We start from the raw sequence: 19,391 nt of genomic DNA, 5'->3' as shown, positions 1-19,391 counted from the left end.
AGCTAAGACAGCACAGGCTGCGATCGATTCGGGGACCCTCTACTCTGTACAGGTCCGTGCAGCTCAGTAAAACTACTTATCCACAGCCATTCGGTGAGCTCAGTTTAGAATCACAGGGGGGGAAAATTGGGTATTGCCCATTTTGGGGTGCTAATATCGGCCGGGCGCAAAAGTTTCGCGCCCGGCGCTAATTATCGCCTCCAACTGCAAAGTTTGCCTCTATCGCCCCTGGAGAATGCTACTGAATCTCAGGCGATGTCAGTAACCATGGAAGCCAGACAGGCTGGCGCCGTCAAGTTCTTAAATCGAGGGGCCATCTTGCTGGCCAGCCACACCCTGCTCATTGCAGCCTGGAATCTCGGCCTGGAGAGACCTCGACAGCAATTGTGTTGGAAGCACTAATGGATAGGCCCAGGGAAAGAGCTCAGCGTTTAGGAACCTCAAAAGTGGTGCTGAGGGCCAAAACTCCTTCTGACAGCGTTAAATCTTTCCAGGTGTCTCTCTCCCTTTCAACCTGCGTGTACCAAAAATGTTGCCGACAACAAAAGGCAGGAAGCACCTGCCTTTAAATAGCGCCCCCTGCAGCCCCTTCCCAACTTGAAAATGTTCCCCTCTACCTGTCGTTCCTAGCAGCAGGCGCTAAGGCAGGTGGCGCGACCCCATTTCCGGTCCAGGGCGCTACTGGGGTGTTGCACGCTCGACTGATGTCACGATCTGCAGGCGCAGGAGATCGGGGCAGTCGTGTTTAGCACCGCCACAAAATGAATTTTGTGAGCGGCGCTAAAACCGCCGCGCTGGGACGCCAAGTTCCTAGCGCCCCATTAGCACCCCCCCCCCCTCTGGAGGCACGAACCCAACCAAATTTCCCCCCCATAGGATCTTACAGCACAGAAGGCGGCCATTCGGCACATCGTGCCTGTACCGGCTCTTTGAAAGAGCTGTCCAATTTAGTCTTGCACAATGTTCCTGCTAAGCTGCGCAGCGTTCTGGAGTTCCCGCTCAGGCCGCTCACTGGCTTTTCAATGTAAATAACCGCGCATGGGCGAAAAATTGAATAGGCCACGCAGCCAGTTAAAGGGCCGCGCACCAAAAAAAATTACAGGGAATATTCATTCCACACCCCAGCTTTACCCCATAACCCTGCAAATTAGTCCTCTTCAACTACATGTCCAATTGCCTTTTAAAGGTTCCTCTGGAATCTGCTTCCACCGCTCTTTCAGGTAGTGCGTTCCAGATCTTAACCCTTTGAAGAAATTTCTCTTAAATTCCCCTCTAGTTCTTTTGGCAATTATTTTAAATCTGTAACATCTGATTTTTCTTTTTGTCCTCGTTTTGTCCTGTGAGGAGTCATCCAGCTCCAGTCCAGCTTTCTTCCTCCTCAACAGAAAGGCTGAATTAAGTTCACACCTGTTAATTGCACCTCCCCCCCCCCCCCCGATCATGAGAGAGCGGAGCCCACACGGCAGCAGTGGGACAGGCAGCACCAGCCTTCCCTCCGCTCCCAACCAAACACCCTCAGTTCTGCCCACTGCTCAGAACAGAAACGCAGCCACGCCACACGCTTAAAGCTTCCACTCCCATTTTACAGACTGCACTGCACGGCTGCCCGAACCAATCCTAATGCTTCTTTGCCCAAGACATATCTTGAGATATCAGCCTATTCTCACTCGTCTGACGTATCAAATATAGCACAGTGTTAAATGGCATCTCTGATACGATGAGGCTGGGTTGGTGAAATGTGTAATAGCAGCACTAGATTGGACTGTGCAGAACTCAACAAGACCATTGAAATCCATCTGTATTTTATCTGTTAAACCCCCTACTTCCTTCTTTCGCCAAAAACTATCCACTGCCTCCTGAATTTCCTCACACAATCCACATATCCACCATTCTCTGGGCAGTAACTCTGAACAATTTGCCCTGTGGAAAGTGGACAGCCGTTCTACTTCAGTTAGTGACCACACTCTATCACACTCCCCGATCACACCCATTCTACTCCAGTGTTACGGAACTCGAGGACTGTGCTCACCCGCAGTTTGGGAGCTGGCCTTTGTCAGCGATCAGCATGAACTGTGAGCAAACGTGCACAGCTCTGGGCCACCTGTAACCTGAACTCCCCTGTGGCTCAGTGTGGACTTCCATTAAACCATACAAGCCAGGACGCTCCCAGGTTCCACCTCTGGCCTGGATTAGCCAATCTCAGCCAGATTGCAGATGGAGTATTACAATTGGGCTCAGTGACTCTGTGCCAGGGACTGGGAAAAAGGCAGGGCTCCCACACCGGATCAGTATCGAGGAATTCCTGATGGACGGTGGCGGGGCGGGGGCGGCAGGATTGCACCTGGCTGTGAGGCCAGCCACAGTTGAATATCCTGCCAACATTCACTATCAAGACTCGCACATGAACAATGGCAACAGCCACTTGGGTGAGGGCAACAGGTCCCTATGGAACTAAGATCCAGCAAAAGGCAGGTGAGGGGAAAATAACAAACTGAACTTCAAATATGAACACTGCTTTATGGAGGCTTCCAGTGAGGTACTGCAGTTTGATTATGTTTCTATAAACAGTGAGTTTCAGGTTTTCAATTAGTTTCAGTGCATAAATAAGGGTGTAAATGCTGCAACGCGAAAAGGCAGCCTGCTGTAGTGAGACAGTGCACGAGGGCGTGCCACTCCAGGCGGGCTATTTGACCCGTAAGCACAAAGTCACTGCAGACAGCAGCTGTGAGCGTTACACAACCCCAAGGTCAGCCAGATATTTCCTGTTGACTATTAAGAGATCTGTAAGCCAATAATGATAGGTTGCGTCTGGAAAGCCAAATTACCCACCCAGTCGGGACCCCAGAGTCAGCCAGAAGCTGGCAAAGCCATTTCCTCCAGAGCAGGGCCAAGCCAACAGCTGTGTGCCTGATGCCAACCCACCACAACAGCCTCAATTTAAGAAAGAAAGGAAGACTTGCATTTCTATAGCGCCTTTCATGACCAAATCCCTTTACAACCACTGCACTACCTTTAAAATGTAGTCACTGTTGTAACGTAGGAAACGCGGGAGCCAATTATGCACACAGCAAGATCCCACAAACAGCAATGAGATAAATGGCCAGATAATCTGTTGTTTAGTGATGTTGGTTGAGGAATAAATATTGGCCCCAGGACACCAGGGTGAACTCCCCTGCTCTTCCTCGAAATAGTGCAGTGGGATCTTTTACACCACCGGAGGGAACAGACGGGGCCTCAGTTTAACGTTTCATCCGAAAGACGGCACCACCGACAGTGCAGCGCTCCCTCTGTACTGCCCCTCCGACAGTGCAGCGCTCCCTCAGTACTGCACCACCGACAATGCAGCGCGCCCTCTGTACTGCCCCTCCGACAGTGCAGCGCTCCCTCAGTACTGCACCACCGACAGTGCAGCGCTCCCTCTGTACTGCCCCTCCGACAGTGCAGCGCTCCCTCAGTACTGCACCACCGACAGTGCAGCGCGCCCTCTGTACTGCCCCTCCGACAGTGCAGCGCTCCCTCAGTACTGCACCACCGACAGTGCAGCGCTCCCTCTGTACTGCACCACCGACAGTGCAGCGCTCCCTCAGTACTGCACCACCGACAGTGCAGCGCTCCCTCTGTACTGCACCACCGACAGTGCAGCGCTCCCTCTGTACTGCACCACCGACAGTGCAGCGCTCCCTCTGTACTGCCCCTCCGACAGTGCAGCGCTCCCTCAGTACTGCACCACCGACAGTGCAGCGCTCCCTCTGTACTGCACCACCGACAGTGCAGCGCGCTCTCTGTACTGACCCGCTGACAGTGCAGCGCTCCCGCTGTACTGCCCCTCCGACAGTGCAGCGCTCCCTCAGTACTGCCCCTCCGACAGTGCAGCGCTCCCTCTGTATTGCACCACCGACAGTGCAGCGCGCTCTCTGTACTGACCCGCTGACAGTGCAGCGCTCCCTCTGTACTGCACCACCGACAGTGCAGCGCTCCCTCAGTACTGCCCCTCCGACAGTGCAGCGCTCCCTCTGTATTGCACCACCGACAGTGCAGCGCTCCCTTAGTACTAGCCCTCCGACAGTGCGGCGCTCCCTCAGTACTAGCCCTCCGACAGTGCGACGATCCCTCACTGGAGGGTCAGCCTGGATTATGGTCTCAAACCTCTGGAGTGGGGCTTGAATCGACGACCCTCTGACTTACGAGGAGAGAATGCTACCTACTGAGTCACGGCTGACACTTGGTTTAATCAATACCCATTCTCGTGGCAGAGATCTCGTTCTTTTATACGGAGGTCTATCAAGTCAGGGGGTGTGAAAAACAGCATGGAGGGACTGCCATCCAATAGCTGTTACTCTGGGATAGACAGGTTGGTATTCTTGATCTCCACGCCCAATGTCATATTTTCACCTACTGTGAGATATTTGACTCGGTTAAAGCTCTGATGTAGCATCCAATAATGAGGCCCGTGCATTCCGCGAGTTCCAAGAACTGTGTGTCAGAAATCCCCTGATGCTGCATGAAACACTGTGTACAGTTTGTCTGCCTGGCTTTGTTGGGAAGAGATTTGGGAAGAGCACAGCTGGTGCTCGTGAATGCAAAGCAATCTGGAAGGTTGGTAAATGGACTGGGGGCTGGAGTGACCGTTCTGGTACGAGCCCAGGGTGGCTGTACTGTGCAACCTACTCGGACTGGTATACTTGCAATGTATATCGGAACACAAGGAAGGAAAAAGCTTTCAGCTCCTACAGTTTGCTCACTTGTTTAGTTCCTTGTGTAGGACCAACTCATCACTCCAGTACACCAGGGCCCAGGCCCCCACTCCTCGCTCTCCCACACTGGGGCCTGAGAACCCCCCCTGCCCTCCCACACACCAGGCTCTGGGCCCGCCCCCTACACCAGGGCCCAGCCCCCCCCACCCCCACACCAGGGCCCCCTGCTGCCCCCCTACACTGGGGCCTAGCCCTCCACTCCCCTCTCCCACACTGGGGCCCGGGACTCCCTGCCTCCCCCACACCCCCTCCTGAACTCTCCCACTCCGGGGCCGGGCCTCCCCCTGCCCTCTTGATTGAGGGAGCTGTCTATTCAATTTCTGAGTAGGTCATTGCACTCCATTCCAGCTTACGGTGGTCTTCAAGGTGTCAGCTAGAACAGCAGTTTGGGTTATCATTGTGCCCAGAGCCTCTGGGTTGGGGGGAAATCAGTCAAAGTTCCCGCCCCTGCTGGAAAGTGTGTGTGTGTGTAAATGTCACGCGAGGACAGAACACACTTGGCTGTGATGCCCACTACAGTCGAGTAACCTGTCAACACTCACCACTTAGGCTTATACATGACAACTGGTCTCGCGAAGCGGAGCACTGGAGGCTGCCAGTGCTCCTAGAACCGTGGCGGTTGCAGCTACTTTAGGAAGGAAGAAAGTTATGGGGGAAATGTAACAATAAACACACTGCATCTGATCAGCGCTCTTGGAACTGGACTGAGCTTAGTACAGTAAATAATCATGGAATTCCATTCGAACCAGCACTGCTCACCTGCTAAAGTGTAGTCCATGTCAAATCCAAAGCATTTAATCTTCTCCATCGCCAAACTGCGGTTAACAAAGACTCTGAAAAAGGAAAAACAAACTCACCATCGTTACCAGGGAAGCAAGAGAAAAAGGGCAGAGCAAGCGAGAGAAAAGGGGAAAGAGAGAGAGAAGAGGGAAAAAGAGAGCGAGAAAGAAAGGAGAGATTTGGCCACCTAATCATAGGGAAGATATTATTGTCCTCGAGAAGAGATGGAGGGGTAATAAAGATAATCCCAGATATCAGGAGCTTGTTACGAGGAGGTTACGGATGTCCGTTTTGTGTTCTTTCAAAAGGAGGAGACATGGATTTTCTACATAATGGAGAGTTGTAGGAAAATGCTGCCCAGGGAAATTATTGACTGTGAGGAAGGGGTCAAATCCCCAGCACACAAGTGAAAAATGAAGAGGTTCAGAGTAAAAAGGGCAGCCAGGCAGAGGTTTTCCACCGAAAGGGTCATTGGGAAGAGTTGTGACATATGTTGCCAAGGAAGTATGTTGGAGCAAACATATAAATGAGGTTGAAATATGAGTCTCTGGAGAGGGAGAATGAAGGGACAGTGAGAAGGAGTTGGAGGGGTTTGTGGGGACTACGTGCTTATGAAAGTCCAGGAAAGCAACAGGCGGCAGGAAGCGGCGAAGGTTGTGGAAGGATGATTATTCGATCTCCAAAGTGATGAAGCTGATTCGCTCCGACACCAGAATCTCCTCCAAGGCCACAAGCATCACTGGTGAAGCTTCCCACCTGGCCCATTACAATGAGCGCTCAACCATCAGCTTCCAGACTGCTGTGTGCTTCCTGCTGCCCGGGGAGCTGGCCAGGCGCGCCGTGTCGGAAGGGACCAAGTCTGTGATCAAGTACACCAGCTCCAAATGAAGCTCCACAAGTACTGACTAAAAGCTAGCAAATGAGTCGTGGAAGCAAACAGTACTGGTGAAGCTTCACGGCTGGTGTTCCATCGAATGTTGAAGTACAGCTGCAGCAACTCGCACATTCTTGGTCTTGGTCCTCCCCGAGCCAGCAGCCCTTGCGGCGCTGCTGATGTCATGGTCACGATCAGGCTGACCTTCTGTCCATATCTCTGATGTTGTAGAGGTCAGACCCTGATGTGGACCAAGACACACATCCTATTTGCTTTAGGTTGTCGGAAGACTATTTATATAATGTTGCTGATCTGGGAGCGTGACATATTTTCCTAACAAGCTGGAGTTATAGTAAAACCTGAAACTGAACTACCCGAGGAGTGTTTCAGCACATTTCAGTTGAGCTGACTCAGGCTGGAGGAGGTTTATGAAGGACATTTCAATTCAAGGTCAATATAAATCGCACTAATCTCCTGCTATGAAACAGAGTTTTCAGAGACTCCATTAACTGTCTCAGGCTCCTCAACTGTCGGATTTTCCCCACAACGCTCTCTTACGTGAAAGGCTTTTCAGACCTTGCATCCTGCATACTAAACACACCACACTGACACATACACGGCATGGATTGCCTTCTCTCCTGGTTCTACAGCTGCCCTCCAGTAGCGCACCTCAGCCACTCGTCCGGTATGAGCCCAGACTGTGAGTACCACTGGCAAGCCCAAACCTATCCTCACCCAACAGCCACACACACGCACGCATGGATTGTGATCAGGAGCAAGTAACCTCATCAAATTGTAGATCCCCAACCACTCCCACCCCTGCTAACTGAAATTAGCTAACAGTGGAGCCAAGAGTGGAGTGTGGCCCCTTCTAGTCTGAGGGTCGCCAGGCAATGCCTGTAATTAGAGGAATGGTGCACCTGTATTTATCCCAGACCGGTTTGACCCACATCAGACATGTGACTGGGAGATTTCATTCTTCTGAATTTTTTAAAATTCAGTCATGGGATGTGGGCGCTGCTGACAAGGCCAGCATTTATTGCCCATCCCTAATTGCCCTCGAGAAGGTAGTGGGGAGCCACCTTCTTGACAACTGAGTGGCTTGCTGGGCCATTTCAGAGGGCAGTTAAGAGTCAACCACATTTGCTGTGGGTCTGGAGTCACATATAGGCCAGACCGGGTAAAAGACATTAGTGAACCAGATGGGTTTTTACAACAATCAGGTAGTTACAAGGTCACCATTACTGATTTAATTTAACTGAATTTAAATTCCCAGGTGCTGTGGTGGGATTTGAACTCTTGTCTCCGGATCATTTAGTCCAGGCCTCGGGAATACTGGTCCAGTCACATCATCACTGCTACCATTCCCTTAATTCTGTCCTCACCTGGTAGACTCAGCATCATAAAGGCCAAATCCAATTGGATTTGTGAGCCGGTTCTATAACCAAATTCACAGAAGGGATGTATAACGGAGTAGGCTTGAGGCCGTATGGCCTGCTCCTGCTCCTATTTCTGATGTTATACACAAATCCCCAGGAACCATTTGCTAATTTAAGTTCAGATTAAGGTCAAAAACAGTTTGTTCCAACGGGTGTTTGGCTGTACAGGAGAGGATTAATCAGACTGCACTTCCAGTCGCAAACACCACACACAACTCACACTTCTATTCAAACCGGCAGAGCTTTTCAGATCCCTGGGAAAGGCTGCACATTCTTCAATAAAAATACTGAATAATGGACACAACAGGGAGGTATTTCACAAAGAAGTTTGCCGATCCCAGCCAGGGCTGCAGTAGCAGTGTTACAATTGGTCCCATCCATGGGGTAGAGAGGAAAGATTGCTATCCAGTGATCCCCAGTAAGTGTGAGAGCACGTTGGAAAGAGGACTGGATCAGGCTGGGCTATGCCATCCTCCACAATCGAGTACCGTGCTGACAGTGTCCAGACTACCATAGGGCTTTCAGCAACATTCCACCATATCCCAGTCAGACTCAGCGCCTTTGGGGGGAGAACGATGGGCGAAAACAACAACAGTGCATTTTCATACATTCCAAGCTCTCTCCCTCCCACGTCACACGTAGTCTCTTGATGGAACTGACTAACCCTGGAACCAAATTCTTTTCCTTTGCAGACATAGGTTTAAGCCGGTTCAATCACAGCAAAATAACCATCAGATTCTGTTAGCTGGTCGGGTATATCCGAGATACCTGAGCGTTTGTACAAGAGAGGATAGTGTACCGAGTGTAATCAGTTACTTTACTCCAGATCACGCTCTAGGTCCAAGCTCATTTTTTTCTGCTTGTTTAGCAGCTTCGATACTTGCACTGGAGAAACTAATCAACGGCCACTGGATTCTGATGAGCCGTTTCTTCTCACACAGTGTCGACTGATGCGAGCTGAATGGTGCAAAGTTCTACTAAATGCAGCCTTGAGCATCCAACTGTTGCTGGTCTTACTGCCCACATACCGCCGCGATCACCCACTGCCCACATACCGCCGATCACCCACTGCCCACATACCGCCGATCACCCACTGCCCACATACCGCCGATCACCCACTGCCCACATACCGCCAATCACCCACTGCCCACATACCGCCGCGATCACCCACTGCCCACATACCGCCAATCACCCACTGCCCACATACCACCGCGATCACCCACTGCCCACATACCGCCGATCACCCACTGCCCACATACCGCCGATCACCCACTGCCCACATACCGCCGATCACCCACTGCCCACATACCGCCGATCACCCACTGCCCACATACCGCCGATCACCCACTGCCCACACACCGCCGATCACCCACTGCCCACATACCGCCGATCACCCACTGCCCACATACCGCCGATCACCCACTGCCCACATACCGCCGATCACCCACTGCCCACATACCGCCGATCACCCACTGCCCACATACCACCGATCACCCACTGCCCACATACCGCCGATCACCCACTGCCCACATACCGATCACCCACTGCCCACATACCGCCGATCACCCACTGCCCACATACCGCCGATCACCCACTGCCCACATACCGCCGATCACCCACTGCCCACATACCGCCGATCACCCACTGCCCACATACCGCCGATCACCCACTGCCCACATACCGCCGCTCACCCACTGCCCACATACCGTCGCGATCACCCACTGCCCACATACCGCCGCAATCACCCACTGCCCACATACCGCCGCGATCACCCACTGCCCAAATAACCCCACGGTCACCCGTTGCAATACTCGGACCCAGCCGCCTGTATTGTTAATTTTCTGTACTCGGATATATTTAATGATGCTTGGTCTGGCTTGAACCATTAATCATGTCTAACTGGTCTCTGTGAGCCAATCCCCCAGCCCTAGATATCGGGATAAGCTTCCCTAAGACCCCATGCCTTTGTCAGCCACCCGTACCTCCCCACACACACAAACCCCAACGCCTCGTCCCTCCGGGTGGGCCTCTCTCTGCTACATACCGGTGGTAGGCCTCACGTCGGTATTTCTTCATGGTACTGCTATCCATGGTCCCAGAAAGGTCAGCATTGAGTTTCTCACTCCACGAAGACATGTTTGCTTCAGTAATCTGAAGAGAAAGAGAGAGCGAGAAAACGTCATTCCACGGCAGAAGTACCGTCGCAAATCACTGATCAAACAACCTCGAAGAGAACTCAAGGCTGGAACTGGATTGGAGAAAGTAATCGTTGTGCAATATTTATAAAGATTAGTCCAATAACAAAGGTCCTTATAGCACAAACTCCCCCATTTCCGCTTTACTGATAAGAGCAAGGGCAGCGTCCCCTGCACTCTGATCATTTTCCAGATACTGTATCAGTAAGATTAACAGTCACACACATCACATTAGTCAGCCACTGTGGGCACGGTTGCTTGTTTCTGATGCGTGTTTACAAGGACAGAAACTGTTTGGAGAACCTGCCTCAAGCAGCGAGGCTGTTCCTTTAGTGGAGAGCAGTTCTGGTCACCAAGAGCCGGAGCACAGGACACTTAAACATTCAACTGTCGCTAACAGGACAAATTTATCGCCAAACCCAGCACGTTGGCTGCTGGCATTTTGGCTGCATCATCCATTGGATGTGGAGTGAGACAGAGGGAGCAGCATAGCTGAAGGAAGGAATCTGCAGACTATTGGAGGAGCTGGATCGAACTCGGTGAGGCTCTCCAGGCAGGTAACTGCTGATCTGTGTCAAATGAGAAGATAACTCCTGTGGCTCACTGCTCTGCCTCTGACTAAGGCAACAGCTGCTCTGAAATCTTATCATCACTGGCTTATTCCAATCAACTGATGAGGCCAAGCCAGAGTACAGTGTGCGAGATGTGACCGCTGTACAACACCAGAGGTCACAGGCTCATCCATTCCCAGACAGAGTAACAGTTACAGACAGCAACAATTCCATTCAGTTACGGCCTTCTCCAAGGTTTTGGGTACCATCCATTGCGCACGAGCACACACACTTCCATTCAATCATTGTGCAAGAGGTCTGCGATGCACAACGAGGGACCAAGCACGTGAGCTGGACAGAGCAAGCTAAACATCAACAGCCGGACAGAGAGCGCTAAACTCCATGACCAGATGGACAGAGTGCGCTAAACTCCATGACCAGATGGACAGAGTGCGCTAAACTCCGTGACCAGATGGACAGAGAGCGCTAAACTCCATGACCAGATGGGCAGAGTGCGCTAAACTCCGTGACCAGATGGACAGAGTGCGCTAAACTCCGTGACCAGATGGACAGAGTGCGCTAAACTCCGTGACCAGATGGGCAGAGTGCGCTAAACTCCGTGACCAGATGGACAGAGTGCACTAAACTCCGTGACCAGATGGACAGAGTGCGCTAAACTCCGTGACCAGATGGACAGAGCGCACTAAACTCCGTGACCAGATGGACAGAGTGCGCTAAACTCCGTGACCAGATGGACAGAGCGCGCTAAACTCCGTGACCAGATGGACAGAGTGCACTAAACTCCGTGACCAGATGGACAGAGTGCACTAAACTCCGTGACCAGATGGACAGAGTGCGCTAAACTCCGTGACCAGATGGGCAGAGTGCGCTAAACTCCGTGACCAGATGGGCAGAGTGCGCTAAACTCCGTGACCAGATGGGCAGAGTGCGCTAAACTCCGTGACCAGATGGGCAGAGTGCGCTAAACTCCGTGACCAGATGGACAGAGTGCGCTAAACTCCGTGACCAGATGGGCAGAGTGCACTAAACTCCATGACCAGATGGGCAGAGTGCGCTAAACTCCGTGACCAGATGGACAGAGTGCGCTAAACTCCGTGACCAGATGGACAGAGTGCGCTAAACTCCGTGACCAGATGGACAGAGTGCACTAAACTCCGTGACCAGATGGACAGAGTGCACTAAACTCCGTGACCAGATGGACAGAGTGCGCTAAACTCCGTGACCAGATGGACAGAGTGCGCTAAACTCCGTGACCAGATGGACAGAGTGCACTAAACTCCGTGACCAGATGGACAGAGAGCGCTAAACTCCGTGACCAGATGGACAGAGTGCACTAAACTCCGTGACCAGATGGACAGAGTGCACTAAACTCCGTGACCAGATGGACAGAGCGCACTAAACTCCGTGACCAGATGGACAGAGTGCACTAAACTCCGTGACCAGATGGTGCCAGAGTGTGCTAAACTCCGTGACCAGATGGGCAGAGTGCGCTAAACTCCATGACCAGATGGGCAGAGTGCGCTAAACTCCATGACCAGATGGACAGAGTGCGCTAAACTCCGTGACCAGATGGACAGAGTGCGCTAAACTCCGTGACCAGATGGACAGAGTGCACTAAACTCCGTGACCAGATGGTGCCAGAGTGCGCTAAACTCCGTGACCAGATGGACAGAGTGCACTAAACTCCGTGACCAGATGGTGCCAGAGTGTGCTAAACTCCGTGACCAGATGGACAGAGAGCTGCAGCATTCCAAAGCACTTGGCGTTTTCATTGCACAAACAATTTCTTGGTTAAAGACCCAAGTTGCCAATGTCCAGAAATTCATGCCCAGTGTCACGGCTCTGACCATTTACAAGTTAGTTGCTGACCCCCTTCACAGGCACAGGAGGACCTGAAACTAGCAGGGCAAGTATGCACCAGCCGACTGCAGCCGCTCAGCAATTACAGACAGTAACTAACAGGTGTATTTTAGAAATATCGAGGGGTTTCGCACGGTGTAATGTTCATTGTCTATAAAGAGAAAGTGTGAATTTATACAGTCAGATCACGTCTCAGAGACCCTCCAAAGCATTCACATGAATCACTTTGAAGTTTAATCACAAGCGGTAAATAGACAAACTTGGCAGCCAAATTGCACACAGCAACATGGTACAGGTAGATGAATAACCAGGTAATCATATTTTGGTGATGATTGAGGGAGGAGTGTTGGCCAGGACACCAGGAGACCTCCCTGTTCAATTGTGCCCTGGATTTTCAACATCCACTAGAACAAGCGGTTGGGGACTCCATTTAAAATCTGTATTTGCTCAGTACTGGACTGATATAGATCAAATGCTCAAGTCTTGGGGTAAGTTTGAATGGAACAACCTTCTGACTCAGCTGTGAATGCAACCAACTCACACACAGCCGTTGGGTATCAGGTCAGTGCCAGCATTTAACATTGCTTTTTGGCCAGGACACTGGGGGGATTCCCTGCTCATCCTCAGATAGTGCCACTGGATCTTGAACATCCACGGGAGCAGGTCGACAGGGCCTTGGTCTAGTGTCTTATCTGGAGGAACAGTAGCTCCTCATGACTGCCCGCGTGTGTTTCCCGAAGCCTTGTATCAGGACTTGAACTCTCAACCTTCCGACTCAGAGGCGAGAGGCCAAACTGTCACTTGTATAATGAGAGATATCGTCGCACAATGAAAAGCCGTATCTGACCTGCTCCTCATCCGTGAGCATCAACACCTGAAGCAACTCGCACAACATGATCCGCAATTACTAATATCCAGAATGCATTTACAAGTCTCCCAGTGCATCAAATATCAGCTTCTCATCAAACATGGGTTCCAATGTACTCACTCATGTTACCAGCTCCTATTAATCTGTCAACAGAGCTTCCCCCTCCAAGATACATGGTTTCCACATCGCAACAGATCCTTCACTCAACAAAAGCATGGAAGGAAAGTTGAATGAAAAGTCTCAGGCCTGCTGGGGTTAAGCACACTGTTCCGCCCTGCCTTCAGGCTCCCTCACAGCCCACTGAAGAGTATTTACCTGCTCCCGTCGCAGGACCTCGGCACAAGCCTTTGTAGAGGCAGGTTGATGATTGCAGGCGCTGGCACCGCTAAAACTTCACCTCACCCGAGTATTGCATCACTGTGCCTTAAGTGAAGGTGAACGTGGTCAATTAATGCACTAGGAGAGGCGGAAATAGCAGTGATACACAAACCAGGAGAGAGGGAAATAGCAGTGACATTCAAACCGGGAGAGAGGGAAATAGCAGTGATACTCAAACCGGGAGAGAGGGAAATAGCAGTGATACTCAAACCAGGAGAGAGGGAAATAGCAGTGATACTCAAACCGGGAGAGAGGGAAATAGCAGTGATACTCAAACCGGGAGAGAGGGAAATAGCAGTGATACTCAAACCGGGAGAGAGGGAAATAGCAGTGATACTCAAACCAGGAGAGAGGGAAATAGCAGTGATACTCAAACCAGGAGAGAGGGAAATAGCAGTGATACTCAAACCGAGAGAGAGGGAAATAGCAGTGATACTCAAACCGGGAGAGAGGGAAATAGCAGTGACAATCAAACCGGGAGAGAGGGAAATAGCAGTGATACTCAAACCGGGAGAGAGGGAAATAGCAGTGATACTCAAACCGGGAGAGAGGGAAATAGCAGTGACAATCAAACCGGGAGAGAGGGAAATAGCAGTGATACTCAAACCGGGAGAGAGGGAAATAGCAGTGATACTCAAACCGGGAGAGAGGGAAATAGCAGTGATACTCAAACCGGGAGAGGGAAATAGCAGTGATACTCAAACCGGGAGAGAGGGAAATAGCAGTGATACTCAAACCAGGAGAGAGGGAAATAGCAGTGATACTCAAACCGGGAGAGGGAAATAGCAGTGATACTCAAACCAGGAGAGAGGGAAATAGCAGTGATACTCAAACCAGGAGAGAGGGAAATAGCAGTGATACTCAAACCAGGAGAGAGGGAAATAGCAGTGATACTCAAACCGGGAGAGAGGGAAATAGCAGTGATACTCAAACCGGGAGAGAGGGAAATAGCAGTGATACTCAAACCAGGAGAGAGGGAAATAGCAGTGATACTCAAACCAGGAGAGAGGGAAATAGCAGTGACAATCAAACCGGGAGAGAGGGAAATAGCAGTGATACTCAAACCGGGAGAGAGGGAAATAGCAGTGATACTCAAACCGGGAGAGAGGGAAATAGCAGTGACAATCAAACCGGGAGAGAGGGAAATAGCAGTGACATTCAAACCGGGAGAGAGGGAAATAGCAGTGATACTCAAACCGGGAGAGAGGGAAATAGCAGTGATACTCAAACCGGGAGAGAGGGAAATAGCAGTGATACTCAAACCGGGAGAGAGGGAAATAGCAGTGACAATCAAACCGGGAGAGAGGGAAATAGCAGTGATACTCAAACCGGGAGAGAGGGAAATAGCAGTGATACTCAAACCGGGAGAGAGGGAAATAGCAGTGACAATCAAACCGGGAGAGAGGGAAATAGCAGTGATACTCAAACCGGGAGAGAGGGAAATAGCAGTGATACTCAAACCGGGAGAGGGAAATAGCAGTGATACTCAAACCGGGAGAGAGGGAAATAGCAGTGATACTCAAACCGGGAGAGGGAAATAGCAGTGATACTCAAACCAGGAGAGAGGGAAATAGCAGTGATACTCAAACCAGGAGAGAGGGAAATAGCAGTGATACTCAAACCGGGAGAGAGGGAAATAGCAGTGATACTCAAACCAGGAGAGAGGGAAATAGCAGTGATACTCAAACCGGGAGAGAGGGAAATAGCAGTGATACTCAAACCGGGAGAGGGGGAAATAGCAGTGATACTCAAACCGGGAGAGGGAAATAGCAGTGATACTCAAACCAGGAGAGAGGGAAATAGCAGTGATACTCAAACCGGGAGAGAGGGAAATAGCAGTGATACTCAAACCGGGAGAGAGGGAAATAGCAGTGATACTCAAACCGGGAGAGAGGGAAATAGCAGTGATACTCAAACCGGGAGAGAGGGAAATAGCAGTGATACTCAAACCAGGAGAGAGGGAAATAGCAGTGACATTCAAACCGGGAGAGAGGGAAATAGCAGTGATACTCAAACCGGGAGAGGGAAATAGCAGTGATACTCAAACCGGGAGAGAGGGAAATAGCAGTGATACTCAAACCGGGAGAGAGGGAAATAGCAGTGATACTCAAACCGGGAGAGAGGGAAATAGCAGTGATACTCAAACCGGGAGAGAGGGAAATAGCAGTGATACTCAAACCAGGAGAGAGGGAAATAGCAGTGATACTCAAACCGGGAGAGAGGGAAATAGCAGTGATACTCAAACCAGGAGAGAGGGAAATAGCAGTGATACTCAAACCAGGAGAGAGGGAAATAGCAGTGATACTCAAACCAGGAGAGAGGGAAATAGCAGTGATACTCAAACCAGGAGAGAGGGAAATAGCATTGATACTCAAACCGGGAGAGAGGGAAATAGCAGTGATACTCAAACCGGGAGAGAGGGAAATAGCAGTGATACTCAAACCAGGAGAGAGGGAAATAGCAGCAACAATCAAACCGGGAGAGAGGGAAATAGCAGTGACATTCAAACCGGGAGAGAGGGAAATAGCAGTGATACTCAAACCGGGAGAGAGGGAAATAGCAGTGATACTCAAACCGGGAGAGAGGGAAATAGCAGTGATACTCAAACCGGGAGAGAGGGAAATAGCAGTGATACTCAAACCAGGAGAGAGGGAAATAGCAGTGATACTCAAACCGGGAGAGAGGGAAATAGCAGTGATACTCAAACCAGGAGAGAGGGAAATAGCAGTGATACTCAAACCAGGAGAGAGGGAAATAGCAGTGATACTCAAACCAGGAGAGAGGGAAATAGCAGTGATACTCAAACCAGGAGAGAGGGAAATAGCATTGATACTCAAACCGGGAGAGAGGGAAATAGCAGTGATACTCAAACCGGGAGAGAGGGAAATAGCAGTGATACTCAAACCAGGAGAGAGGGAAATAGCAGCAACAATCAAACCGGGAGAGAGGGAAATAGCAGTGACATTCAAACCGGGAGAGAGGGAAATAGCAGTGATACTCAAACCGGGAGAGAGGGAAATAGCAGTGATACTCAAACCGGGAGAGAGGGAAATAGCAGTGATACTCAAACCGGGAGAGAGGGAAATAGCAGTGATACTCAAACCGGGAGAGAGGGAAATAGCAGTGATACTCAAACCGGGAGAGAGGGAAATAGCAGTGATACTCAAACCGGGAGAGAGGGAAATAGCAGTGATACTCAAACCGGGAGAGAGGGAAATAGCAGTGATACTCAAACCGGGAGAGAGGGAAATAGCAGTGATACTCAAACCGGGAGAGAGGGAAATAGCAGTGATACTCAAACCGGGAGAGAGGGAAATAGCAGTGATACTCAAACCGGGAGAGAGGGAAATAGCAGTGATACTCAAACTGGGAGAGAGGGAAATAGCAGTGATACTCAAACCGGGAGAGAGGGAAATAGCAGTGACATTCAAACCAGGAGAGAGGGAAAGAGCAGTGATACTCAAACCGGGAGAGAGGGAAATAGCAGTGATACTCAAACCGGGAGAGGGGGAAATAGCAGTGATATTCAAACCAGGAGAGAGGGAAATAGCAGTGATACTCAAACCGGGAGAGAGGGAAATAGCAGTGACAATCAAACCAGGAGAGAGGGAAATAGCAGTGACAATCAAACCAGGAGAGAGGGAAATAGCAGTGATACTCAAACCGGGAGAGGGGGAAATAGCAGTGATACTCAAACCGGGAGAGAGGGAAATAGCAGTGATACTCAAACCGGGAGAGAGGGAAATAGCAGTGATACTCAAACCGGGAGAGAGGGAAATAGCAGTGATACTCAAACCGGGAGAGAGGGAAATAGCAGTGATACTCAAACCGGGAGAGAGGGAAATAGCAGTGATACTCAAACCGGGAGAGAGGGAAATAGCAGTGATACTCAAACCAGGAGAGGGGGAAATAGCAGTGATACGCAAACTGGGAGAGAGGGAAATAGCAGTGATACTCAAACCGGGAGAGAGGGAAATAGCAGTGATACTCAAACCGGGAGAGAGGGAAATAGCAGTGACATTCAAACCAGGAGAGAGGGAAAGAGCAGTGATACTCAAACCGGGAGAGGGGGAAATAGCAGTGATATTCAAACCAGGAGAGAGGGAAATAGCAGTGATACTCAAACCGGGAGAGGGGGAAATAGCAGTGATACTCAAACCGGGAGAGAGGGAAATAGCAGTGATACTCAAACCGGGAGAGAGGGAAATAGCAGTGACATTCAAACCAGGAGAGAGGGAAAGAGCAGTGATACTCAAACCGGGAGAGAGGGAAATAGCAGTGACATTCAAACCAGGAGAGAGGGAAAGAGCAGTGATACTCAAACCGGGAGAGGGGGAAATAGCAGTGATATTCAAACCAGGAGAGAGGGAAATAGCAGTGATACTCAAACCAGGAGAGAGGGAAATAGCAGTGATACTCAAACCGGGAGAGAGGGAAATAGCAGTGACAATCAAACCGGGAGAGAGGGAAATAGCAGTGATACTCAAACCGGGAGAGGGGGAAATAGCAGTGATACTCAAACCGGGAGAGAGGGAAATAGCAGTGACAATCAAACCAGGAGAGAGGGAAATAGCAGTGACAATCAAACCAGGAGAGAGGGAAATAGCAGTGATACTCAAACCGGGAGAGGGGGAAATAGCAGTGATACTCAAACCGGGAGAGAGGGAAATAGCAGTGATACTCAAACCAGGAGAGAGGGAAATAGCAGTGATACTCAAACCGGGAGAGAGGGAAATAGCAGCGATACTCAAACCGGGAGAGAGGGAAATAGCAGTGACAATCAAACCGGGAGAGAGGGAAATAGCAGTGATACTCAAACCGGGAGAGAGGGAAATAGCAGTGATACTCAAACCGGGAGAGGGGGAAATAGCAGTGATACTCAAACCGGGAGAGAGGGAAATAGCAGCGATACTCAAACCAGGAGAGAGGGAAATAGCAGTGATACTCAAACCAGGAGAGAGGGAAATAGCAGTGATACTCAAACCGGGAGAGGGAAATAGCAGTGATACTCAAACCGGGAGAGAGGGAAATAGCAGTAACAATCAAACCAGGAGAGAGGGAAATAGCAGTGATACTCAAACCGGGAGAGGGAAATAGCAGTGATACTCAAACCGGGAGAGAGGGAAATAGCAGTAACAATCAAACCAGGAGAGAGGGAAATAGCAGTGATACTCAAACCGGGAGAGAGGGAAATAGCAGTGATACTCAAACCGGGAGAGAGGGAAATAGCAGTGATACTCAAACCAGGAGAGAGGGAAATAGCAGTGATACTCAAACCGGGAGAGAGGGAAATAGCAGTGATACTCAAACCGGGAGAGAGGGAAATAGCAGTGATACTCAAACCGGGAGAGAGGGAAATAGCAGTGATACTCAAACCGGGAGAGAGGGAAATAGCAGTGATACTCAAACCAGGAGAGAGGGAAATAGCAGTGATACTCAAACCGGGAGAGAGGGAAATAGCAGTGATACTCAAACCGGGAGAGAGGGAAATAGCAGTGACACTCAAACCAGGAGAGAGGGAAATAGCAGTGATACTCAAACCGGGAGAGAGGGAAATAGCAGTGATACTCAAACCGGGAGAGAGGGAAATAGCAGTGATACTCAAACCGGGAGAGAGGGAAATAGCAGTGACAATCAAACCAGGAGAGAGGGAAATAGCAGTGATACTCAA

General features: G+C 50.5%; 1 protein-coding gene and 1 long non-coding RNA gene across 9 annotated transcripts in view; one reads left to right on the top strand and one right to left on the bottom strand.

Annotated features, from left to right (window-relative positions):
* The window catches only part of LOC147113239 (cytosolic purine 5'-nucleotidase), a 197,088-nt gene that overhangs the window by 94,223 nt on the left and 83,474 nt on the right, over positions 1-19,391 (bottom strand). For all 8 annotated transcript variants that reach the window (XM_085994112.1, XM_085994111.1, XM_085994114.1 and 5 more), the window contains 2 exons: positions 9,892-9,998; positions 5,514-5,587 (listed from right to left, as the gene is read on the bottom strand). In XM_085994112.1, the coding sequence (XP_085850238.1) occupies positions 5,514-5,587; positions 9,892-9,983 (166 nt within the window). In that variant the 5' untranslated portion in view covers positions 9,984-9,998. The remainder of the gene's footprint in view (positions 1-5,513; positions 5,588-9,891; positions 9,999-19,391) is intronic.
* The window catches only part of LOC147113240 (uncharacterized), a 58,485-nt gene that overhangs the window by 15,401 nt on the left and 23,693 nt on the right, over positions 1-19,391 (top strand). The window lies entirely within an intron of this gene.

This window comes from Somniosus microcephalus, chromosome 8 (genome assembly GCF_052327205.1).
Source record: "Somniosus microcephalus isolate GS21.2 chromosome 8, FLI_Smic_1.0, whole genome shotgun sequence".
NCBI lineage: Eukaryota > Metazoa > Chordata > Chondrichthyes > Squaliformes > Somniosidae > Somniosus > Somniosus microcephalus.
The sequence above is the reverse complement of the archived record's forward strand: the minus strand, read 5'-3'. Positions and strand labels throughout refer to the sequence as shown.